The sequence below is a fragment of the Microcaecilia unicolor genome, chromosome 7, assembly GCF_901765095.1.
Source record: "Microcaecilia unicolor chromosome 7, aMicUni1.1, whole genome shotgun sequence".
Taxonomy (NCBI): domain Eukaryota; kingdom Metazoa; phylum Chordata; class Amphibia; order Gymnophiona; family Siphonopidae; genus Microcaecilia; species Microcaecilia unicolor.
Genome location: NC_044037.1, coordinates 156,736,087 through 156,762,513, shown reverse-complemented (window position 1 = coordinate 156,762,513; position 26,427 = coordinate 156,736,087). Strand labels below are relative to the sequence as shown.

The 26,427-nt window shown below is 44.3% G+C and overlaps 1 protein-coding gene across 1 annotated transcript in view; it reads right to left on the bottom strand.

The window, feature by feature from the left end:
- The window catches only part of PTH2R (parathyroid hormone 2 receptor), a 372,984-nt gene that overhangs the window by 321,236 nt on the left and 25,321 nt on the right, over nt 1–26,427 (bottom strand). Inside the window, exon 2 of the mRNA XM_030210826.1 lies at nt 22,608–22,710. Within this exon, the coding sequence (XP_030066686.1) occupies nt 22,608–22,710 (103 nt within the window). The remainder of the gene's footprint in view (nt 1–22,607; nt 22,711–26,427) is intronic.

The following is a 26,427-nucleotide window of genomic DNA, read 5'->3' as shown; positions in this document are numbered from 1 at the left end:
TAATTCTCACCTCCAACGTTCTATGCTTGGGACCATGGCTCCCTGGCTGCAAGTGGTCTGCGAGGCAGACACGCACGGACGTCACTGACGTCACTGACGTCAACACAGCTGATTCCAAGGCAAGGGGAGGAGTAGGGAAACACGCACAGCGTGTTTCCCTACTCCTCCTACTGCCTCGGAATCAGCTGTCACCCCCCCCTGCGCTACGGCCCCCTCGAAACCCACCCCCTCCCGCGAACCTGTCGATCCCCCCCCCCCGGAACGCCGAAAACCGCACCCCCCTCCCGCCGCTGTTGTGCACTACCTTCGGGTGGGTTCCTCAATCATCTTCTCGGAAAGTTTAACTCCGTGCGTCTGACGTCAGACGCACGCAGAGGAACTTCCAGACAAGATGATTGAAGAACCTATGGGAAGGGAAGAACAACACTTCAGCTGTAAGCACAGGTAGCACAACAACGGCGGCGGCGGTGGCGGCAGTTTTCGCTGGCACGGGGGGGGGAACGACAGGTTCGCGGAAGGGGGGGTTCGAGGGGGCCGTAGCATGGGGGGGGGGGGGAATTGCCTGCCTAAGGCCCGTTTCCTTGCCTACAGAAACGGGCCTTTTTTACTAGTTTACTATAATTACATATTTAGCTGAGGTAGATTGTCACAATAAATAAGTTTTAAAAGATAATATGTTTAAAAAAACAGAGAATAATACATTAAAATATGATGTTAAAACTCAATGAGGTTTTAAAACAGTGGATGTTAAAGTGCTGTATTATTTTAAAATACCAGATGTAAAGTGTAGTATTTTAAAGTGCTTTGATGTTATAAAAATAATAATGTGCAATGATGGTACTGTGCAGTATTATTAAGTTAAATTCATTTTACAGTTCTATTATTACAATTCCCTGTTTCTAAGGTAATTCTTTAAAATTAGTTTTAAAATTAGTTTTGAATATTTTTATAACACTTAAGTCGATGGTGTAGCCAGACAGCCAGTTTTGGGTGGGCCTCAGCCCAAAGTGCGTGGGCACAAAACTTTCTCTGCTCCATACTACGCCTACCTCAAAATATAAAAACATTAGCTAATGAGGATCCCCAAGCTCTGTCAGCTGAAGACTTTCTCTGAAGGTGGCCAGATCTCCCTTTTACCAAGCTTGACAGGCAGCAGCAACATTCCTAAGCCACTGATATCGGCAATGCACACATACTTAGTTGTCGGTGGCTCAAGGATACTGATGCTGAGAGCATGGTAGTTCTGGCTGTTTTTAGAGGAGATCCTCAGCTGGGGATGCTTGTGCTACTTATTGTTATCTGGATAATTTTATACCAGGTGTAAGTTATTCATGTACTAGTAGAAAAGGCTCGTTTCAGACACAAATGAAACGGGCGCTAGCAAGGTTTTCTTCGGAGTGTGTATGTTTGAGAGTGTGTGTGAGAGTGACTGTGTGAAAGAGAGAGTGAATTTGCAAGTGTGTGTGTGTGAGAGACTGAGTGAGACTGTGTGCGAGTGTGTGTCTGTGAGAGAGAGTGTGTGTGCCTGGGGCCCCTCCCTCCCACCCACTTCCAGTGTCCCCCCTTCGTCCGTGTTCCAGGGTCATCGTCGTCGTCCCCTCCGTTCCTCCGAGTTCCAGGGTCATCCCCCGTTTTTGTTGGGTTTTTTTAGCTTTTTAGTTTTAGTACAGGTGGTGCATGCCCTCTCGTCCCCTCCTCCGAATTCCAGACCCCCCTACGAGTTCCAGAGCCCTCCCTTCCGCTTTCTGAGTTCCAGACCCCACCTCCCAGCCTCCCTCCGATTTGCAGACCCCCCTCTCTCCGAGTTCCAGATCCCCCCCGGGAGTTCCTGACCCCTGGACCCCCCCTGCCGCGACCCTCTCAAAGTTAATCGTAGCATGTACTGCAACACTGGAGAAATAAAAACAGAAATGCATTTCCTTTTCTACTGAACACAATACAAAGACATTTGCTATGCACATTTCCCAAAGCTAACATATTCCTTTTCAAACATCTAATATAATAATTTGCTCCAGCAACGTTCCAATGAGGCTACCTGCGTTCGTAACCATCTCCTGACGTCACTTTCCTCGACGAGTCTCGAGCACAGCGCTACGGCAGTCTGCTTCAGAATGTTGGAGGTGCAAATTATTATATTAGATAGAAGTGCATGGACTCCCTCACCGCGACCTCTGTGCCTCAAGCTCTGCTAAAAGAGATGTAAAGATGCAATGGATCCTGCAGGCCGCCTGCCCTCCCCCAGCTGGCGGTCCCACTGCTCCGGTTGGGGGTGGAGTGGAGTGTGGAGGTGAGGGACAAGGACTCACTCAAACATAGCTGGCAAGCAGCAAACTCCGATCTCCTCCTCTCCTGCTGACTCTGTTGCCCGGGCGGGCGGGAAGGCCGGCCGGCTTCTGCACTAGCACTCCGTAGCTGCTCCCCTCCCCCTGCTGTCTCTGCAGGACATGGCTGAGGATGGCAGAACACTGAACCCCCTTCCTCTCTGTTGTGTTGCCGGAGAAAGTGAGTACAGGGAAGCTCAACCGCTTCCTCCCCCTTCCTTCTTCCCTCCCTCCCCTTGCATTTAAAGCAACACCAGGGGCTTGCATCTCTGCCCCTCTCTCTGCTTTTTCTCTCCCTCCGACGCCAGAGAACTAGCATTAAATAGACCTTTCAAGTGCAAATTGTCCATTGGTGTACAGGGAAATGGAAGTTACGTGATGCTTTTCTTTCTGACTAACCTCTTGTGTCTAATGCTCTTAAATCAGTAGATTATAAAGTTCAGTCATTTAAAAATAATCCTGACTTGACTGTGTCAGTGACTGCTCTGAATAACACCAGTTGCTAGCACTTTCCTTATGGTACTTACTGCTTGACAGAAAACGTCACTTTTGCTAAGCGACATCTATTGATTTAGAACATGTAGGGGGGGGCAGGGGACAGAGGAGAATTTCTGGAGGGAAGGGGGCGTGGAACTCACAGGGGACAGAGGAAGGGAGGGGGCCTGGAACTCGGAGAGCACACAGAGAGAGAGGTAGGGAGGGGGCCTGGAACTCAGAGGGGAGAGAGATGGAGAGAGGGGGGGCCCTAGATATGGGTGGATGGAGGAGAGGCCAGGGGAGAATGCAGAGTTGATGCACGTGTAGGGGGGAAGAGCAAGGGACAGAGGAGAATTGCTGCACCACAATGGATGGAGGGGGCAGGGGAGAGATGCTGCATATGGATGGATGGAGGGGCAGGGCACAGAGGACGTTTGCTGCATATGGATGAATGCAGGGGAGATAGCATAATTGGTGGACACGGGGCACACACTACACTCACTCACACAGGCAGACACACACATTCTGACTCTCAATCACACACTGTCTCTCAATCACACACTCTCTCTCTCTCTCTCTCTCTCTCTCACACACACACACATTCTTTCTCTCTCACGCATACTCACTCTCTGACACATACTCATTCACTCTCTCACACATACTCTCTCCTAACAGTTCCCTTAAAAACATAATTGCCATTACAGGACAACCTTGCAAGCGCTCGTTTCATGTCTTTCAGAAACGGGCCTTTTTTACTAGTTCAAAATAAAACGCTTTTTTTCTCTTTGTGGTCTGGATATGCTATTTTTCCATCATGTTGGCTCCAATTTCTTTTTTTCTGCTTTCCTGTTTGTCTTCTGCTAATTCTCCTTCAAGAGGCTGCTGTCCATTTGTCTTTTCTCCTCTTTCCTGTCTATTCCCCCACTACACTGGCCTCTGACATTGATTGCTCCTTTTTAGATCTTCCCTCTTTTTTTCCTTTTCTGTCTCTCCCTCAACTCAAATTTCACCCTCTCTCACCCTACTACTCCTTTTTACTTTTCAGCTACCTATCAAATTTCAATATTTTTCTCTCACTCACTAGCTCTCCCATTTCCCAACTTACTCCTCCCCCAGCCCTCCATTGCTTTTCATCATTAATCTACTCCCCATTATCACATTTCTAGCCTCTTTCCAGGGGTAGCCAGACTTCAAGGTGGGAGGGGACCAGAGCCCAAGGGGCTGGCACATTGTGGTCCGCTGCCCCCCTCTCACCACTGCCCTGCCACTCCCCACCAACTGCCGCTGCTGTACATATCTTGGCTGGTGTGGGTCCCCAAACCCCACCAGTTGAAGTACCACCGCCGTACATATCTTGACTGACGGGGGTCCCCAACCTCCGCCAGCTAAAGCCTTCATTCAGCACTGGTCTCTGGCGCGGCCACATTGCCTGCCATGCTCTCTCTTCCCCTCACAGTCTAGCATGATCATTTTAGTGGGACCCATGCCAGCCAAACCAGGGGCCCAGAGCAAAGTTTCACTCTTAGCAAGCTATTACATGCATTCCAGGTTTTAACCACACACATTTTCACTGCATTAATCTGATTGTCCATTTATTTCAACCTCAAACACTCTTCTGCCAATTTAAAATGAAGAGAATGGGCTTTGACTGGAATAGTCTGACAGTACTCAACCTGCATAGCAGTGTTCAGTCATTCAAATTATGATTAGTTTCACAAGCTTCAGTTGTAATACCAAACTATTTATGCAGCGAAATGCATACATAATTTTTTTATTATCTTCTGATTTATGTAAAGAAGTTCTTTCAAGCATTCTTTCAAAATTCAGCAATTGAAATTTCATTACTAATCCCTATTCCTATCACATACACTCTCTTTTAATTTCCCCTCCCCCCCTTAGATCTCACAATAAAATAAGCAGACCAATGCTCTTATATTCGATGAATCATAGTGCTCAATAAAATTAATATTTGATGGTAAATATATTCTTTTCACCACCCAATACTCTCACTGTGTACCAAGATACTCATTATTACAGTCGCATGGAAGGAAAATCAATTTGTTTTTAACATACCAAATTACTTCTCACAATTAATGTCACAGCAAAACCACAGCTCTTAAAAAATCCCCCTCTCTTATCTAAAATAATGTTCTCTTAGAAGTACATGGACTAACAACCTTCTTCTTCAAAGATCAGCTCCCAACTACCACAAAAGAAAAGTTACTCACCTATAGCAGGTGTTCTCCAAGGACTGCAAGGACTGCCCAATACATTATTAGTGGATGTATTTTCAAATCTTTTCACCAGAACATTCAACGCTGTTTTTATGATTTTATGCTACTTCCATTTTTTTATCTTGTTTGATTCAGATTATTCTTTCCAATGTGCATCACCTTGCATTTGTCCACATTAAATTTCATCTGCCATTTGGATGCCCAGTCTTCCAATTTCCTAAGGTCTTCCTGCAATATTTCATAGTCCGCACATGTTTTAACAACCTTGAATAGTTTTGTATCATCTGCAAATTTGATCACCTCACTCGTTGTTACAATTTCCATATCATTTATAAATATGTTAAATAGTACCTGTCCCAGTACAGATCCCTGTGGCACTCCACTGTTCACTCTCCTCCATTGAGAGAAATGACCATTTAAACCTACCCTCTGTTTTCTGTCCAATAACCAGTTCCTAATCCACACCAGAACCTTGCTTCCTATCCCATGGCTCTTTATTTTTCTCAGGAGTCTCTCATGAAGAACTTTACCAAAAGCTTTCTGAAATCTAGATACACTACATCAACCTGCTCACCGTTATCCACATGTTTATTCATGCTTTCAAAGAAATGAAGCAAGTTGGTGAGGCAATACTTCCCTCGGCTGAACCCATGCTGACTCTGTCCCATTAAAACATGTTTGTCTACATACTCTATAATTTTATTCTTTATAATAGTTTCCCCTATTTTGCCCAGACCAACATCAGGCTAATAGTCTATAATTTCCTGCATCACCCCTAGAACCCTTTTTAAAAATCGGCGTCACATTGGCCACCCTCCAATCTTCAGGTACTATGGACAATTTTAATGACAGGTTACATATTCCTAACAACAGATCAGCAATTTCATGCTTGAGTTCTTTTAGTACCCTTGGATTTATGCCATCCGGTCCAGGTGATTTACTACTCTTTAATTTGTCAGTTTGGCTCAGTACATCTTCTAGGTTCACCGATATTTCTTTCAATTCCTCCGCATCTTCACCCTTTAAACCATTTCCGGTAAAGGCAGATCTCTTACATCTTCTTCCGTAAAGACAGAAGCAAAGAATTAATTCAGTTTCTCCACTATGGCCTTGTCCTTTCTGAGCGCCCCTTTTGTCTTTCGTGATCTAACGGTCCCATGGATTCTCTCCCAGGCTGTCTCCTTCTGATGTACCTGAGAAAGTTGTTACTGTGAGTTTTAGCCTTTGTGGCAAGTTTCTCATCATATTCTCGTTTAACCTTCTTTATTAATGCTTTACATCTGACTCAAGGATACTGTCACTTACTGCAGAGCTTGGTAGAAGGGAATTCTGGCTGTCTTTGAAGGAGGTCCTCAGCTGAGGATGCTTGAGGATCCCCGCCACCTATACAGCAAGGGTGAAGACCGGTGTAAGACTTGCTAGGGCCCAGATCAGAAAGTAAAGGAGGGCCCCCTCTCCTTCCTGCCTCCTCTCTGATTTCCCAGCCTGACACTAATTTAACATGACAGACCCTCACCAAATACAGAACAAGTGATCACAAATTACAAATATAAATATTTATACAAAAATTGAAGTGGGAACCCCAAAAAGTTAAACTTAGCATGTACTGCAACACTGGAGAAATAAAAATAGAAATACATTTCCTTTTCTACTGAACACAGTACAAAGACATTTGCTATGCACATTTCCCAAAGCTAACATATTCTTTTTCAAACATTCAAAGTAAAATGCTTTTTTCTACCTTTGTGGTCTGGACATTTTATTTTTCCAACATGTTGGTTCAAGTTTTTGTTTCTGCTTTCCTGTCTATCTGCTAATTCTCTTTCAAGTGGCTGCTGTTCATTTGCCTTTTCTCATATCTCCTGTCTATTCTTTCACTACACATGCCTCTGACATATTGATTGTAAAGTTTTAGCTATTCCTTTCTTTTTGTTTATTTTTTGCCTCTCTGTCAACTCAAATTTCACCCTCTATCACCCTTCTCCTCCTTTTTACTTTTCAAACTTTCATTTTCTTCTCTCACCCACTAGCTCTCACATTTCCAAATTCACTCCTTCCCCAGCCCTCCATTCCTTTTCATCATTAATCTACTCTCCATTACCATATTTCTACCCTCTGTAATCACTATCCTCTTAGTCATTTCCTTGCTACCCCCTCCTCCCCCTCCTGGCCTCTCCCACATGGTTTCAATATTCCGTCCACCTTTCTAGCCCAGCAGCTGCTCCCTCTTTCTCCTCTCCCCATTCTCATAGACTGACATCTCCCTGTCCCTTCTCTCTTCCCTCCTGCTCTATCCCCCATGGACCAGCATTTCACCTCTCCTGCCCCTCATTTCCATTCTACCACCATGTTCAACATCGCTACCTCTCTCCTATTGTCCAACATCTCTCTCTCTCCCTTCCTCCCTCCATGCAGCATTCTCTCCCTTCCTCCCTTCCATTGTCATGTCTAACATTTCTGCCTCTCTCCCACAGTCCACTGCCTCTCTCCCAATATCCATTTTTCTCTTTCCCCACTTGTGCCCCGAGTATAACATCTCTTTCTCTCCCCCCCACCATGTAGATTCTCTCCCTTCCTCCCCTCCACCATCATGTCCAACATTTCTCCCTCTCTCACCCCTCTCCCCCTCCATGCACCATCTCTTCTTCCCCTCTACCCCTATGTCCAACAGTTTTCCCTCTCTCACCCCTCTCCCCCTCCATGCACCATCTCCTCTCTCCTCCACCCTCATATGCAGTGGTGTTCCTAGGGGGGCTGACACCCGGGACGGATCGCCGATGTGCCCCGCCCCCAGGTGCAGCACGACCCCCACCCCACCCCCCCGGTGAAAGAACCCCCCCCTGGGTGCACTGCATGCCGCTGGGGGGGTGCCGCGCGCCAGTCAGCTTCGTTCGTTTCCCTGCTCCCTCTGCCCCGGAACAGGTTACTTCCTGTTCCGGGGCAGAGGGAGCATGGAAACGAATGAAGCTGACTGGCGTGCGGCACCCTCCCCAGCGGCATGCACCCGGGGCGGACCGCCCCCACTGCCCCCCCCCCCCTTGGTATGCTACTGTTCATATGCAAACTTTTTCCCTTTCTCGCCCCTCTCCACCCTATTGCTGCATCTCTCCCTTCCTCCCCTCCACCCCATGTTGAATAATTTTCCCTCTCTTGCCCTTCTTCCCTTGCAGCCTCTCTTCTTCCCTCCTCCACCCCTATATGCAAGATTTTTCCCTCTTACCCCTTTCCACCACTTTGCTGCATCTCTCCCTTTCTTTCCCTTTCCACCCCATTTCCAACAATATTCCCTCTCTTGCCCCCTTCCCCTGTGCAACATCTCTCCTTCCCTCCTCCACCCCACCCACAACCCTCCCCACTGTTTTCAACGTGCCTCCAGCAGAGGCAGTAGCTCCCACAGGCTGTCTGCTGCTAAACCAGAAGCCTCCCTTCTGCCGCATCCTGCCTAGTCAGAAACAGGAATTTGTGACAGAAGGGGGCAGATTGTGATAGAGGGGAGGCATCTGGGTTAGTGGAAGGCAGCCTGTGGGAGCCATTACTACTGCCAGGGACCTGTTGAAGTGAGAGCTGCACACCTCTTAAAGGAGGGACGATGGAGATGCAAGACTGTAGTAGCCCACCTGGACCCGTCATGGCTACCCTCCTTATTGTATTGTGTATTATATTGGGTGTGTCCCTATTCATATTGCTTTTCCAGTGTGTGTGTGTGTGTTTGTTTGGGGAGCTCAGCTAGTAGTGTCTATATTTGGTATGTTTCTGTGCATATTGGTGGTCCACTGTGTATGTCCCTGTATGTGTTGGGGCTCCAGTGTGTGTGTGTGTGTGTGTGTGTGTGTGTGTGCGTGAGAGAGAGAGAGAGAGACTGCTGCTGAGAGTGATTGATGATCTCTTCATGGAATGGTTGATGGTATTACAGTGGCAGATGCATCAGGGGAGAGGCCACAGCCAGATGCAACAGGTGGACAGACCCAGGATCACCTTCCTGGACAATGCCAATGAGCAATATATAGGCCACTACTGCTTTAATAGAGAAACCGTTGTACATCTGTGTGAACAACTGGAGGATGACTTGGAGCCCATCACTTGGAGGGGGCACGCCCTTCTGGTCCATGTGTGAGTGACCACGGCCCTGGCCTTCCTGGCAACCGGTACCTATCAAAGGCTTCTGAGAGGTGCAACAGGCATTAGCCAGCCATCTGTCTCACAGGTCATAAACCAATTTCATCAGGGCCGGTCCTAGGGTCTCTGGCGCCCCCTGCAGACTATGAGTTGGTGCCCGCGCACCCCCGCCCCCCCCCCCCCCCCCCAGCATCTCCTTTCTCTCTTCTCCCTCCCTGCCCCTGTCCAGCGATTCTCCTTCGCCCCCATCCCCCGCCGCCCTTGGTGCTTTAAATCTTTAATTTACCTCCATTCCAGCAGCCGCATCATTTGAAAGCCTTGCCCCATCTCTAGCCTTCCCTCCCTTCGTGAGTTCGTTCTGCAGTTCTGTCCTCGAGGAAATGATGTCAGAAGGCGGGACTGCGGAACAAACTCACGAAGGGAGGGAGGGAAGGCTAGATACGGGACAGGGCTTTCAAATGATGCGGCTGCTGGAACGGAGGTAAATTGAAGATTTAAAGCACCAAGGGCAGCGCGATATGGTGGCGCAGCGCTGCAGCGGCGCCCTTGAAGGCAGGTGCCCCCCTGCAGCGCTTACCCCGCTTACCGGGTTTGACCAGCCCTGTTCGTCAGGCCTTTTTGTGAAGGGACATCCTTTATATCCAGTTCTCCATGCGTGAGGCAGAACAGCTATAGACAATTATGGCCTTTTACCTAGTAGCCAATTCCCCTCTGTCCTGGGTGCAATCAATTGCACACACATGGCCTTCAGGCCACCTGCAGCCACTGAGTGACAGTACCAGAACCAGAGAGGCTATCACTCACTCAACATGCAAGTGTCTGCATCGCTGCAATGGAAATCATAGACATGTGTGCGAACTACCCAGGATCATGCCATAATTCATATATCCTTTCAAGGTCTGGCATCTACGATGCTTTCCAGAGGCGAGAGATCCGAGGCAGATGGTTATTAGGTGAGGACCATCCTACAACCCCAACGCTCTGTGGATCATTGACCTCATCTCTCTTTTCACCACAGGTGGATGGCCAGCGTGGGCCCAGTGGGCTGGAGGATGCCACAAAACATGCTTATGGAACCTGATAACATGCAACAAATGGTGTGTGTCCCTTCTATAACACTTCTGTTCGCTCCAGTCCTCAATGTGGTTATCCAATGAGGAGGTGGCTAATGACCCCCGTGAACCCCCAGAATCCAGAGGAGAAAAGATATAACAGGGCTCAAGCTGCAACCCAGGCAGTGATTGAACAGACATTTGGACTCCTAAAATCCCAGTTCCGATGTCTCAACCACTCTGGGGAAAAGCTAGTGTATAGGCTGTGGAAGGTCTGTGACATCTTTGTTGCCTGCTGCATGTTGCACAATTTGGCAATATCCCACAATATGCCTAAAGCTCAGGAACAGGTCAGAGAGGAGCGTGATGAAGATGAGGAACCCAAGGGACCCCGAGATGATCTTCCATCTCTGCAAGCAAGACAGAGGGGCCAGGAGGTCCGACACCATCTAATCCAGATGCATCTTTTTGTGATAATGATGAGTTATTTTTTAGGGATGAGCACATAGCTGTCAATTCCCCACCACCAATCCCACCTCTCCCCTCTCCTGTCTCATCCCCATTGTGCAGCACAGTCAAATAACTGATAGAAATTAACATAAAGAGTGACCCCATTTTTCTCTCCCCCTTCCTTACTTCTGATAGCTCCTCCCACATAACAGTAAACTCTTCCATGAGCAGGACCTGCTGTTCAATGATCTCTCTTCCCCACTCTAGCATTCTCTCCTCTTCTCCTTCTTGTTCATTCTCAGGGTGGACAAGAACTTCCTCAGCTTGATGCAGTTGTCCCTCCCCTGGTGGTGGCTCCTGATTCAGATGATCCTCCTACTCCCATGCCTCAATGCCTATGACTCCAGTATCCTCCTCATCTGTTTCCAGCAGCAGAATGTTGGCATCCTCTGCCGCTGCTGCATTCTGCTCACTGGACCATGGTTGGAATATAAACTCCACAGTGGTGACATTGTGAGATATTTGGGGTATGGAAAGTGGTCTAGTGGCCTGGTGGTTAGGACTATTGCCTAGGAGCCAAGGTAACTGGGTTAAATTCCCACCCACATACCTAACCCTGTACTAAGAATAGTGGGTCTTCAGAAGTGTGTTCAAATTGCTGCAAGTCTGTTTTATCTTACTCTTCATGCCTAATTTCGGTACCATCAACTATTGCATTGTAATTAACTTCAATTTTATATCCAAAATAAAGTGATGAACATTGTTAAAGTAACAACTGGCCATCACTGAATATTGACATAGCTGGTTAAGTGTGAGCCATCCCCCCCCCCCCCCCCCAAAAAAAAAAAAAAAACCCTGGTTATTCAATGCCGATCACAGAAATGGTGTACTATACAGAGAGTCAATCTCACAATGTTTTACAGGTATATGAAGTTTGTGAGGACATACACCACACCTTTTACTAAATTAAAGCTAAATATTTTAATACTAAATATATTAGTGAGGAGTACACAGAGAGATCAGTATGGGCTGTTACCACAGCCAAGCTGTTCTTAGTGAGTCTGGCCAAATGCGGCTCACTGACACCATCACACTCCATTTTTGAGCCTGCAAAGAGGTGGGATAAGGTGGGATACAAATGCAACAAATAAATAATTAAATGAATCACATACTTTGAACAGTAATCCATCGATGTTCTTAATTTATAAATTTTAAGGATTTTGCCATGTATTGCTCACCACAGCCATTGGGCAAGCTTTGCAGTGGCCATAAGGTTTATGTCCCTGTATATTCTGGTCTTTAATTTTTTTTTTCTACCCCACGCATGGCAGGTTCAATGCGGCTTAGGTACTTATTTGTACCTGGGGCAATGGAGGGTTAAGTGATTTGCCAAGAGTCACAAGGAGCTGCCTGTGCCTGCAGTGGGAATCAAACCCAGCTCCCCAGGACCAAAGTCCACCACTCTAACCACTAGGCCACTCCTCCACTATTTGTTGCGATGAAAAATTCGAACAAACCAGAAAATTGGACAAATTCTTTCCTCTAGAGAACGCAATGCAAGAGCCTGGTTGAAAAATCTCATGTAATTGAAGCACATGCCAGTGCCTATATATGCTTTGAGCAACTAAAGATGATTTGTTTGTGATAAAATGCAGACTAGCTTTCCTTGAGGTTCTTTTTGTGCATATTTTAGAAGTTCTGGATTTGCACTGAGTATCCACCAGGGTCAGTGCCAATCGCGGTGCTTAGGCAGGCTGCCTCCTGCAAGCTGAATATCAGCTTCACAGAGTAACAATAGCATTAGAAACCTTTATTTATTTTGTATTTGTTCCTTCTAGTGAAGAATTTCTGTTTCAATACCATTTTGAATGTTGTTGTTTGTTGGCTCAACTGATTGTAAGCACACATTTTCTTTTCTAATCAAATATTTTGTATTTATAGTTTCATTCTTATTTGTTAATTATTTACTTATTGTCCTTTTTATCCTTTAGATATGAGAAGCTAAGGTTTGTGAACACAATGGGGCTCATTTTCAAAGCACACGGACATCTTAAAATGGTTTAAGAAAGAAAAAAATGTCTATCTGCCAAAATCGTCCAAATTGCAATTTTGGAAGAGCAGAATTTGGACATCCTACATTGCAGTTCATCCAAATAGTAAGGGGGCATGTTGTAGGTGTGTTGGGCTGGACTAGGGAAGGGCCAAAATTTTGACATCCAACAGCAATAATCAAATGGAAAGAACCATCCCAGTCTAGAAAGAAGGATGTTTTTATTTAAACCTGTTTCTGTCGGAGATCACGTGATATGCTGAGGAGAGCGGAGGCAGGAAAGCTCACCTCTTAGGCCCAATCCCCCACCCCGCCGACAAAATAGCAGCCTAGTACTCCTTTGAACCAACATTCGCTGAGGTAGGGGTTGCGCAAGTGAATGGACCCTTTTATTACGCGATTGGAATCAAAAATGCCTCCGAAATCGACAAAAAAAGAAGCGGAGAGGCCCCGTGCCGCAGACCCCAAAATGGCGATGAGCCGGCAGCCTGAGGCGCCAACCTCGATGTTCTCCCCGCCACAGCTGCAACAAATCACCGACGCAGTAAAGCAAGCCCTGGAACCGCAATTACAACAGCTCTCTGGGCAAATGAAAGCGGTGGAAAGTTTGCTGGCTGACACGACCCGACGAACGGGAGAATTAGAACAGAGAGTATCATCTGCTGAGGATGAACGGGCGGGCATGGCAACAGAACTTGCAGATCTAAGACAAACGGTGAAAAAACAATCGCAACAACTTGATGATCTAGAAAATAGATCAAGAAGGGGAAACCTTCAAATTATAGGAATACCAGAAACAGTATCAGATCGTTCTGTGCCCTCTGTATTAGAAAAATGGCTTCAAACGGAATTTGCCCTGCCTGATAGTATTGGCGCGCTCTGCCTCGAACGAGCACACCGTGTGGGCCGCAAGACAGACAGTAACCAAAGACCTAGAATGGTAATGATAAAAATACATAACTTTATTCACAAAGCAGAAATCCTCAGAGGAGCACGAGAGAAACGCAACACACTGGCTTTTGAAGGTTCGCCAATTAAAATCTTTCAAGATTATTCTCCTGCGTTACAAGAGCGACGGCGAGCTTATGGACCTGTTTGCCAAACACTGGTGGATGCTAATCAAAAAGTTATGTTAATATACCCTGCCACGCTGCGAATCAATTTCCAAGGCACCTGGCGAACATTCTTAACCCCGAAGGATGCGCAGGAATGGCTGGCAGAGAACCTCAATGTCAAAGAAAGTAAGATTTCCTTCACATGAAGCATGGCGCCAGGCAAGTCTGGAGAATACAACTGTAAACCAAGAAAGCGATCCGGAAAAAAAAAAAAAATAAGGAGGTACTGGGCAAGATTGGAAAATTCAAAGTAAGGGGGGGGGAGGGAAAGCCTCACATTATTGATCCCCATATTTTTCACATTAGACAGGAGGAAGGGTAAATAGTGATGCAAGGGAAAGGGAATGGGAAGAGACAAGGGGGGAGGGTAAGGGAGGGCATAAAGGTAAGGAATAGGTACTGGAGAACCAAGCAGAATAAACAGGAGGGTAGACCACAAATAAAGTCCAAAATGAATAAGATTTATAGGAAGTCCTACATTACAGATCAAGGTGTATTTGCAACCCTGGGTGGGGCTGGGCACCCGGGGAAGATTATTGGTAGACAGAAACAGCAGATGAACGCATATAGAATAACTCCACATTAAGACCACAAGATTCGCCTCATGGAATGTGGGGGGGATCTCTACACCAGTAAAGCGGGCAAAAATACTTACGAGCTTAAAGAGACACAAAGTAGATATAGGATGCCTGCAGGAGACAAAACTTACCATGGAGGAACACAACAAATTAAAGAGACAATGGGTGGGCGAGGTCCATGCTGCATCCTCGGGGGATCGTAAAGGGGGGGTAGCAGTAGTGATCCGTAAAGGGATTGCCTCAAGATCAGAACTAATAAGAGCAGACCCAAACGGACGCTATGTCTTAGTACGCCTCTGGATCCATCAGAGGGAGCTCCTGATTCTAGGGGTGTATGGCCCCAATGTATATGATGCAAAGTTCTATACCAGCCTTGTGCAACTTTGTCTCCCATATAAATCTACACAGCTGCTGGTGATGGGAGATTTTAACTTAGTGGTGGATCCTAATGTAGAGTGCTCGGTGGATCCTAATGTAGATTGCTCAAACCCCAGGGTGGCATCAAGGGGGGGGCCTAGGGCCCATGCGCTCTCTTTTTTTCAATGGTCCCTAGGCCTAATAGACACATGGCGCTGCTTACATCCTGAGGAGCGTGATTACACCCACTTATCAAGAGCACACGGGACTTTTTCCAGGCTAGATTATATATTTATCTCCCAACCGGCGTTTTCCTGGGTGCTAGCATCGGAGATAGGCCCAGAAGAGGTCTCAGACCACTCCCTAGTGTGGGTTGACATTGAAGTGCCATTATTTTATCAGCAGACACGAAACTGGCATTTCCCAAATTATCTAGCAAAGAACAGTGATTTGCAAGACTTTCTTCAAAAAAAATGGTCAGATTATCTTTATAACAATAGTAGCCACATAGATCAACCAGAACTACTTTGGAGTGCAGCTAAGGCTGTCCTTCGAGGCGAGATCATTGCCTTTGTTCATGCCAAAAATAAGAAGCAATCCATAGCAATAACACGATTAGAGCAGAGTCTACGGAAAGCCAAGTCACAATTTATTAAACACCCGACCGCAGAGACAAAAGAACAATTGCGAGCAGTGCAAGTAACCCTGAATGCTTTATTACATGAGCGGGGACAGAGATTTTTAGCGACTCAACGATGTAAATTTCAAAGATTTGGGAATAGGCCAGGAACACTACTATCACATCTAGTCAATGCATGGGGACCCCATAAACCAATAGTGACGCTCCGAGATTCGACAGGGAAGATACATAATAAAAGTGACAAAATAGCTGAGATTCTCTCAAATTTTTTTGCCAACCTGTACAGCTCACCTGACGAACCAGATGTAGGGCAGATAAACCAGTTTTTAGATAAGGCAGGGCTATCAAAACTATCAGAAAAAGAAAAACTCAAAATGGGGGCACCCCTGGAGGCAAAAGAGATTCAGGAAGTCATCAAGTCAATGCCCACAGGGTCGGCTCCGGGACCGGATGGATACTCTGGGGAGTTTTACAGGCTCCTGCCCAGCTCCTTCTACCCAGTGATACATGCATTTTATGAGCAAGTAATAGAGGCAGGCCACTTCCCGCAACACGCAAACTTAGCTTTAATATCATTAATTTTGAAACCCGGGAAGTCAGATGACCTGGCCGACTCCTATAGACCCATATCACTTATCAACGTGGACTTAAAAATCCTAGCCAAGATTCTTGCTAACCGGTTGTCAGGGATACTACCCAGGGTGGTGGGAGAGGAGCAGGTGGGATTCGTCAAAACCAGACAGGCAACTAAGAATGTACGTAGGCTATTAATGGCAATGGCAGCGGGACAGCTGACGGAGACACCAACTGCTTTATACTCACTAGATGCCGAAAAAGCATTTGATAGAGTGAACTGGACATATCTGTTCGCTGTCCTGCGGTACATGGGCATTGGGGGATGGTTCTACAATGTAATCGTAGCACTATATACAGACCCATCAGCTGCAGTAATAGTAAACGGGATTAGAGACAAGCCTTTTGAGATAGCGAGGGTACAAGGCAGGGTTGCCCACTGTCCCCAGCACTGTTTATCCTGTCATTAGAGCCCCTGCTGAGAACTTTGAAGAAGTCAGAAGAAGTCTCAGGAGTGCAGGTGGGGAATAAAATTATCAAAACCTTAGCGTTTGCAGATGACTTGATGATTGTGACAGCTCATCCTTTAGCCTCGCTAGACCAGATTATACAGAAAACTGAGGAATGTGGCCAAATCTCAGGGTTTACTCTGAACAAAAAAAAATCACTGGCCATGGAGGCATACCCAGACAAAGGAGGCCCAGACCGGGAGGACTGCCCTCTGACCAAAGTAACAGGGAAGATTAGATATTTGGGCACTAACATAACACAAGATCTGGACAGATTATACCAAGAGAATGTTGAGCCCTTGCTGGAGAACACACGTCTAAAACTAAGAATGTGGGAATCATATCCTCTGTCGCTGCTGGGGCGCGTCACTGTCTATAATATGATGATCGCGCCCAAGTGGATGTATGTTTTCCAGACTCTCCCCCTGTTTCTGAAAACAGAAGATGAAAAACAGTTAAATAAACTCATCCAGAGATTTTTATGGAGAGGGCGCAAAGCAAGGCTGTCGATACAATTATTGCACACCCCGCGAGAATATGGAGGCTTGGGCCTATTGAACATGCGTTATCTCACCATTGCCAGTGGTATGCGACACATCACAGATTGGTATAGGAATACCTCAGAATTTTCAGACACGCCCCTGGAAACTTCATTAACTCAAGGAGTCCATTTTAGTTGCTGGCTACATATGGGAATGGGCCAACAGCCTAGGATTCTCCAACAATCACACCTACTCCCAACAGCCAGATCAGTATGGAGATGGGTATGTAAAAAGCACAACTTTTCGTGGAGAGTGACCCCATATTTATCTATTTGTGAAAACCCGCAGTTCCAGCCCGGAATTATACATGATGGGTTCCGCAGATGGAGGCGAAACGGTCTGGTATATATTCATCAAGTGGTAACAGAAGAGGGGCAAATGAGATCTTTTGAAGAACTGCAGACACAATTTACCCTCAAACTATGGGATCGTTTCATTACTGGCAGTTGACTCACTATGTAAAAAGTTTGCCTTGGGAATGCCTCACAGAGGATGTGCAGGAGGAACTTTCATCGGCATACTCCCTGCAGTCCCAGGGTAGAGTGTCATCGTCCATGAATCATCGGCATCTAAAAGACAGGACAGAAGAACCGGACTACCAGTTGCTGACTAGGCAGTGGAACATGGACTTAGACACAATCTTGCTACCAATTATAATACAGGAGTATATCAACAAGATCCAAAAAGCCTCCAAGATGGTTCAATACAGCGAAATGGAATACAAATTTGTAATGAGGGCATATATCCCTCCAAGGAGAGCCTTTCATATGGGAATATCCCCGGATGGTGCTTGCCCTAAGTGTGGGGCGCAGGGGGCGACACTTGGACATATGTTTTGATCATGCCCCAACATCCAAAAATTTTGGACAATACTTACCCAGTCGATTTCACAGATGTGGGGTGCTACCTGTAAGAAGGGACCACAGATGTTATTTGGAAAACCCATGCTGGTGCGCCCGATTCCGACAGGGTTTAAGGGATTTACTCATAGAGCCATAATGATTGCAAAAAAAAGTTATACTTACTGAGTGGATTACAAATAAAACTCTAACCTTGCAGCAATGGCGTGGTTTGATGATAGACTACATGAAGTTTGAAAAGAAATTGACAGACTATAAAAGTGAAAGAAGATTTACAGAAAAGGACTTTTATCGGATTTGGACTGCCTTCTGGCAAACTATTCCCTTAGGGGGAAGAGGCCGGATCCTGAATTTGTAACAGAACTGCTTGGACAATCCAGTACAAACTGATCTGCTAAGAACACAAGAACATAAGGGAGGGTGGAAGTGGGAGGGAAGGGGGGGAGAGGGTGGAGATAGGAAGCTAGGTACCAACAGGAAAGATCTCACAGGAATATTAAAAAAGGACATTGGAAATAGGTTGTAGGTCATGGTAGATTAGAAGTTTATGTTAGCAAAATTAAGAGATAGTTGAAGTTATAAATATCTTGTTTATGCTAGACATGAAAACTGTTTAGAGCCTATTTCTGAATATGATATGGAATTTTCTGTGAAAATCAATAAACAAATTTAAACATAAACCTGTTTCTGTCATCTTCAGGATACAAAAAGGTGCTCTCATTGAGCAGCTGACCACTGGAAGTATTAAGGCATGACCCCTCCTTAATCCCCCAGTGGTTCCTGCCCCCTTCATCTCCCCTGAAAGTGAAACCAGAAAGGAATACCAGGCTCTATGACAGCATCAGGTATTATGGGCATTTTAAAAAGAAAGCAGAAAGCAGGTCTGAGGAGTAAGCTACAGGCTAGTGCAGTGGACTGTAAACCAGGGGGCCCGGGTTTAATTCCCACTTTAACTTTCTTTTTTTTTTTTTTTCTCTTTGAAATTGTGAGCCCTCCAGAAACAGACATATATCTACTGTACCTAAATATTTATGACACCTGCAAGCCTGAAGGCTACTGAGGTGGTGTACAGTCAGGTATAGTAGGTATTTCTCTGTTCATGGAGAGCTCAGCATTTAAAATCGAAGAGTTGTAGGTGGATTTGAACCTGGGTGCTCTGGTTTACAGTCCACTGCACTGACCACTAGGCTGCCCCTCAGCTCTACAAGGACATTTGTGTGGCCATTTCTGAAAATAAAAATGCTGCCAGACAGACATCCTTGTCCCTGGATTTTTGGCATTCATTTTTTGGACATTTCAGTATGTAAAATGACTGTTCATTTTGGACATTCTCACTTATTTTCAAACAGGAAACCCTGACGTATTTCCTGTTCAAAAATGGCTGCAAGATGGATGGGGTTTTTTTGGACATTGTGAGCAAGACATCCCAATTCTGACTTGGATGTCATTTAGAAAAGTCACTTAATCGCAGGGGCGTAGCTACGGGTGGGCCTGGCTGGGCCCAGGCCCACCCAATTTCAGCCCAGGCCCGCCCAGCGCCAGCACCAGCCCCAGCTCCCATTGCCGGCCACTGCTGCTTTTCCTGTTGAGCAGCAGGGCCGGTGCTACAAAAAGAAGAAGCGCTAACGCTAAGGATGAAAAATGTTTTTAAAAAAAGCGCGGCACTGGCAGGCACTGTCTAGGCAGCCTTGAGGCATTGGCTGCTGGCTCACAGGCTCCTCCTGTCTCCTACGTCACTGCCCCTGGAGCGACGCAGGGGCAGTAACGTAAGAGACGGGAGGAGCCTGCGCGAGCCAGCAGCCAATGCCTCAAGGCTGCCTAGACAGTGCCTGCCAGTGCCGCGCTTTTTTTAAAAACATTTTTCATCCTTAGCGTTAGCGCTTCTTCTTTTGTAGCGCCGGCTCTGCTGCTCAACAGGAAAAGCAGCAGTGGCCGGCAATGGGAGCTGGGGCTGGCGCTGGCATGCAGGGCGGGCCTTGAGGAAAAGTGAAAAGAATAGTTTACATAATAAAAATCTGGCCAATATCCAGAAAATAAAATATAAAAAAAGAAACCTATCCCTACTATACTATTCAGTTAATAATCATAACAATTTACAAAATAGAATGGTATATCTTAATCTATAACCATCTAATTAAAAGCTGTGCTAAATTTAGTACATATTTCCTAAATAGAAATGTTTTTATATTATGAAAAATTCCATTTAGGAGCCAGATAATCTAGTTATAGTTGAAATTTCTTTCCCATTCCTGGCTGCCTGAAAAGATAACAAATATCCAAAGAATTTTAACCTTTTTATAACCCAAGGGGATGGAAAAGAAAAAAAATTATCAGACCCCTTCCTACTATCCCTGCTATAAAAGTAAGATGGAACCAGGCCATGTAAGGTCTTATACATGAAACGTGACAATTTGAACAAAATTCTAGAACCCATCAGCAACCAATGCTACTCAATATAATATTGAGACAAACTATCACATTTCTTCAATGAAAAAAATTAAATGAAGTGATGGATTTTATATTGTTTGAAGCTTTTTTTTAAGTTGTTTTGAACATCCCAAATATATGATATTATAATAGTCCAGTTGACTCAAAATGATTGACTGCAGCATTATTCTAAACTGGTCTTCTCAAAAAGAATTTACATATTAATCTTAATTTCCTAAAGAGCAAGAGTGTTTTCCTGATTAAGCAATTTATTTGGGTTTCTAATGTTAGAGTGTAATCTAAATAAATCCCTAAAATTTTAATACAGGATGACAATTCATAATTTTTGTGATCTATAGTTATTAAAGGTATTGAATTCATTGACTTTCCAAAACATATAAACTTTGTTTTCTCTGAGGTCAACTTCAATCTATGTTTTGACATCCATGCTTCTATCAAATTCATTCCAGCTTGCACATTCAATATCTCCGATTCTGACCAGCTGCTGATGGGAATTAGATCTGTGATAGCATCTGCATAAATGTAAGATGTATACCCATACTTCTCAAATTCAAACCCTAATGTACATAAAAATAGATTTTAAAGGATCAGAGACAGAAGAGATCCCTGAGCACCTCACAGGGGATTTTCCAACTTTCGGAAAGACAATTATTATTCAGTGTTACCTTATATGATCTACTTGTCAGAAATCCACAAAACCAATCCAAAACACTACCAGTTATTCATATATTTGCAAGGGTCATCAGCATAATGTCATGGTCTACAAGATCGAAGGCACATGAAAGATCAAATTGAAGCAAAAGTGCCTGTTTCCCTTCACTTATGAAAGAATGAATGTTATTAATCAAAGAATCCACGACTGTCTCAGTACTATACATCAAATGAAATCCGGAATGAGAAAAATGCAAAACATCATGATGTTCCAGGAATTAAGTCAATTGGTAAGTAACCAAACCCTCCATCAACTTGGCAAACAGTGGTATAGCTGCCACCAGTTTATAATTAGACACCACTGAATTTGACAAATTCTTATCTTTAGGGATAAGTATAACTATAATCTCTCCTAACTCCCCAGGAAAAAAAATCCCCAAATTCAATTGCATATAAATCCATTCAAACAACTTAAGCTTAAAATTCAAAGGGACTGATTTCATTTCATAATGTTTGGAGGACAAACATCCAAACCACAGTAGGAACCACTATATTTAAAAAACAGATTATTGAATACCTTCCAAGATGGAACATTAAAATCAGACCAAATTTTATCAACTGGAGTAGCTGGATAAACTGATATTAACATAGATGAATCCAAGCATTCAATACTATTGTTTTCTAAACTATTAAATTAATATCTAATATCCATAACTCTGCTGGTTGTAAAGCTAATGGTGTCATGGATATCAGGAATAGAAGTGAGCCCTTGTGCTGATCCAGGGACCAGCAGTCAGAAGCCCAACGCTGCACCTGCGGCGACCACCGTTCTCCAGCGGTTGAGCCCCTGGGTTCAGGTGGCCAACAGGACTTAGGAAGTCGGGCGAGAGAGAGAGGACTCGGGCTCAGACAGAAGGAGGTGAGGATAGAGCTATGCAGAAGTCAGGTCCAGGAACTCGCCCCATAAAATTTACAACCAGAGTGTGGACTGTGGTAGCGTGGGCGTGTATTTTTGGTAAGCGCTGGGCCATTTTTTTACCACATCTGGGAAAAAAAGCTTTTTGCGATGGGGGCAGTAAATGACTGTGCGCTAGAATTAAAGGTAGTACATGGCTATTTACCGCCTGAGCTCATAACACTACCCATTGACCTATTGGTAAGGGCTCATGTGCTACATGTGCGGTACTCATGCAGTGCTCGCCAATGTGGCCTCGCTGCCGATTACCGCCAGGACACAAAATATAAAAAAATTTTCTACCGCAGGAAACTGCACTCACCAAGTTTGACTACCGCTGGGTGGGCGTGCTAACCGGGCAGTAGTGTCGATTTGGCATGCGCTACACGTGATGTTTATTCTCAACCACTGCCAAAATTAATTTCTAAGACACACGTTGACATATGTGGCATCTTGTCATTATTTAGTTTTAAAGTCCCCTATAAAAATGGAATACTTTTGTTGGTAACCATGTTATTTGTCATATTTAATTGTCTTCAGTAGTATCAATGTAGCCAATAGGCTGGATTGGAATTGAAAAGTGGGGGGAAGGGCATTATTGTTATACATTAACAATTTATTGCTGTTGTATTTAAATGTAGTTAACAGACACCAAAGATTAACTGCTGTGATGCTTTACCTCCTTCCTTCTGCTGGGCTGTGATATTCAATTCACACTGCTCTTTTGCTTCAAGAAGTAGTAAAATCTGTTCTTCTTTGGTGACAGTGTAATCGGAATAAACCTAATTAAGAAAAGCAATGGAAGAGTCAGTAAATACAAAGATATAAGAATTGGACATCCACCAAAATTGACAGAAACAATAAAAGACTTTGTATAAAAGGATGAACATAAAACTTTCCTTATAATCCACTGAAAAACAAAGGAGATTGCAGCAATATATGTGATATCCTGTTACCACACAAAAATGGCAGTTCCCATGTAACCAATATTCTGGGGTCCTATTACCAAGCTGAGGTAAAAAGGGCCCTGCGTTAGTGGTGGGGGCTGTTTTTGCCATGCTGTGGCCCTTTTTACTGCAGTGGGTAAAAAGGACAAAATATGTCATGACCATGAGGTAAGATTTCACTTACTGTGTAGCTATGCGGTGGAGAGCAGTTAACGCCACATGTTGAGGTGGTGTTCAGAGCTCCCACTGCCTGATTACTGCCAGTTCAGCACCGCGCTAGAAAATAGCTAGCTGTTTTCCCTAGGGTGGCAAATGGCAGGCGCCAGGCTGGAACTACCGCAGGCACCCATGTTGGGTCAGTGGTAGTTCCAGATTAGCATGGGTAAGCCTTTGTTGGGCTTTCCGCCACTCTGTAAAAGGGCCCCTCTGTAATTACATGCTAAAATTCTATAGCATGTAAATGTCAGGGGCATTCACAGGGTAAGTTCTCAGGAAGGGTGTAGGTGGAGCTGACATTTACAGGCAGAACTTGCAGAATACTGTAAGTTACATGCATAACTACCACATATAGATTCGCCCATTTACGCCAGCTATACACCTGGCTTAAACGTTTGCGTCTAAATTTAGGTGCATCAATGACAAATTACACAAGCATTCTTTAAGAACATTGACATATGTAACTATTCTTGTAGAATAGACTCACTGCCTGCAGAAATATGGTCTCCTAAATTGTGTTGCCCTGTTATAGAGTTGCCTCCAATATGTGAATTTTTAACCTGCATTATAAAGGGGCATTTTCTAACAGATTAGGCATGCCTAAGTGCTGTCATAGAATTGCCACAAGTGCACTCCATTGTGGAACCTATGTTGAGGTGCAAATTTAAGGAACTTTTAACAAGCTGTATTAAAGGGAGCCCTGCAGTAGCAGCAGTGCATATTTTGGTCGCACATTTAGGCCCCTTTTACTGCAGAGGGTAAAAAGGAAGAAAAAAATAAATGGCTGTATGGTAAGTTCGCACCTGCAGCGGGGAGCACTTACTGCTACCCATTGAGGTGCAAGTAAGGGCTCCTGCACTAACCCAGCAGTAAAAATACAGAAATAAATTTCCATAGTGCCAGAAATGACGTGCGTGGGGGGCTGAATTACCATGAGGCTGCTGCAGTAGCCCAGCGGTAGTTCTGGATTGGCGTGCGGCAAGCCTATTGCCACACGCCAACCCTTTAGTAAAAAGGCCCATCATGAAATTGCCCAAACATGTTAACTATTTGAAGATAAGGTCCATCTTCTCCCTTCAGAAACTGCACAACTCTGGGCAGATGCTATTCAAGCATTACATAACTCTACTAGTCCTTTAAATGCATGTTCTAGTGCTGTATTTATAAACTTGAAGTCAGATCTTGCACCTTCTATGGCTCTTATTTTTAATAAGTCTTTCGCATGAGAAAAGGTCCCTGCTCTGCTGAAAAAGCTGCAGTTAGACCTTTGCTGAAAAAAACCTTCTTTGGATTCCAGTAAGGTTGAGAATTTTCACCTCATCTCAAAGTTCATGTTCTTTTCAAGAGTTATGGAGAAAATAGCTATTTTTGAATTATCAGAATTTACTGGATACATTTCAATTTGGATTCAGATCAAAGCATAAAACTGAAAATTTACTTATATCTATACTGGATGAAATCTGGCTAGGTTACGATAGAGGTGAAAATGATTTTTGGTGTCACTAGATGCTGCAAGAACATTTGACACAGTTAATCTTACTGTATTGGTTACCATCTTTTGGTATTTCAGGTAAAGTGTTACTGTGGTTCAACTCCTTTCTAATTGATTGACAATATCAAGTGGTTCAAAGAAATTTAAATCTGATTGGATGTCTAAGTCAGGTGTCCCACATTACAATAGTCAATGCGGCTCATTTTCAAAAGAGAAAAATATCCAAAAAGTAGCAAAGATCTGCATTTGGAATTTTTCTCACAAAAATATCCAAATTGGCATTTTCAAAACTAATTTTTAGACGTTATTCTGTGAAGTCCATCAGAAGAGCATTCATATTACAAGTGGGCATGGCAGGGGCATGTTAAGGACGGGATCTGGGAGTTCCTAACACGCTATATTCCCCACTTGGAATTCTGGACGTTTTTAGCAAAATGTCCCAAGTTGGACTTAGACGTCATATCGAAAATGCTCCTCAATATATGCAAGTATATGTGTTTGAACTATCAATCGAAAAACTGATTCTTCAAAATTCTTCCTAATGTCTCTTAGGTTTCTAAGCATATTGAATGAATTTCTCACCAAGTTATTAACCTAATGTTCCATTGTGAGCTATCAACTAGAATCCTCAATACTTGAGCTACTGTCTCAAACTTTAAAATTATTTCCTATCTATTGGACCAAACTACATAAATTTGTTTTTTTTTTAATTATTTAACTAAGGTTTATACAAATAAACCCCCTTTTCTACCAAATTTAAGCAATTTCTCAGGACTCCCAAGTTTTCATTATCATCAGCTACCAAGGGGAACAAAATGCAGATGTCCGTGTAAATGAAATATTCAGTTTTAGTTTGTTCCAATACTTTCCCTAAAGACCTCATTAAAATATTGACCAATATAGGGGAAAGTGGTGAGTCCTGAAGAATGCCACACTCTGCATCCCAAGAGTCAGATAGTACTCCATCTATCTTCACTCTGGGTTAAAAAGCTAAAAAAAAAACATTTTAGAACTAACCCAGAACTTCCTGTAGCTCAAGTATTGAGGATTCTAGTTGATAGCTCACAATGGAACATTAGGTTAATAACTTGGTGAGAAATTCATTCAATATGCTTAGAAACCTAAGAGACATTAGGAAGAATTTTGAAGAATCAGTTTTTCGATTGATAGTTCAAACACATATACTTGCATATATTGAGGAGCATTTTCGATATGACGTCTAAGTCCAACTTGGGACATTTTGCTAAAAACGTCCAGAATTCCAAGTGGGGAATATAGCCATTTTCAAAACAGAAAAACATCTATCTTTTTTTTTTTTTCCAAAAATGGCTATTTGCTAGATGTTTTTGTGCTTTGTGTGTTTTCTTTTTCGTCTATTTTCAAAAAAACTGTCCAAGTGAAAAATGAACAAAATTGAGCCTTTGGGATATAGGAGGAGCCTGCATTCTTATTAGACTGGCCACACAGACATCCCAGGAGAGCAATGGGGCACCCTAGGAAGCACTGTAGTGAACCTCAAATAAATGCTCCCAGGTACACAGCTCACTGTTACTCCCTTGTATTGTCTGCTGAGCCCCCCTCCAAACCCTCCCCCCAAAACCCACTACCCTCAACTATACACTATTACAATAGCCCTTATGGGTGAAGGGGCACCTTTATGTGGGTGCAGTGGGTTTCTGATGAGTTTTAGAAAGCTCACAGTTTCTACCACAAGAATAACAGGTGGGGGGGGGAGGTATGAGCCTGGGTCCACCTGTCTGCAGTGCACTGAACCCACCACTAGACTACCCCAGGGACTTGGATACTGCTCTAATGGATGTGTTTATAACATCTGAGACTGGCAT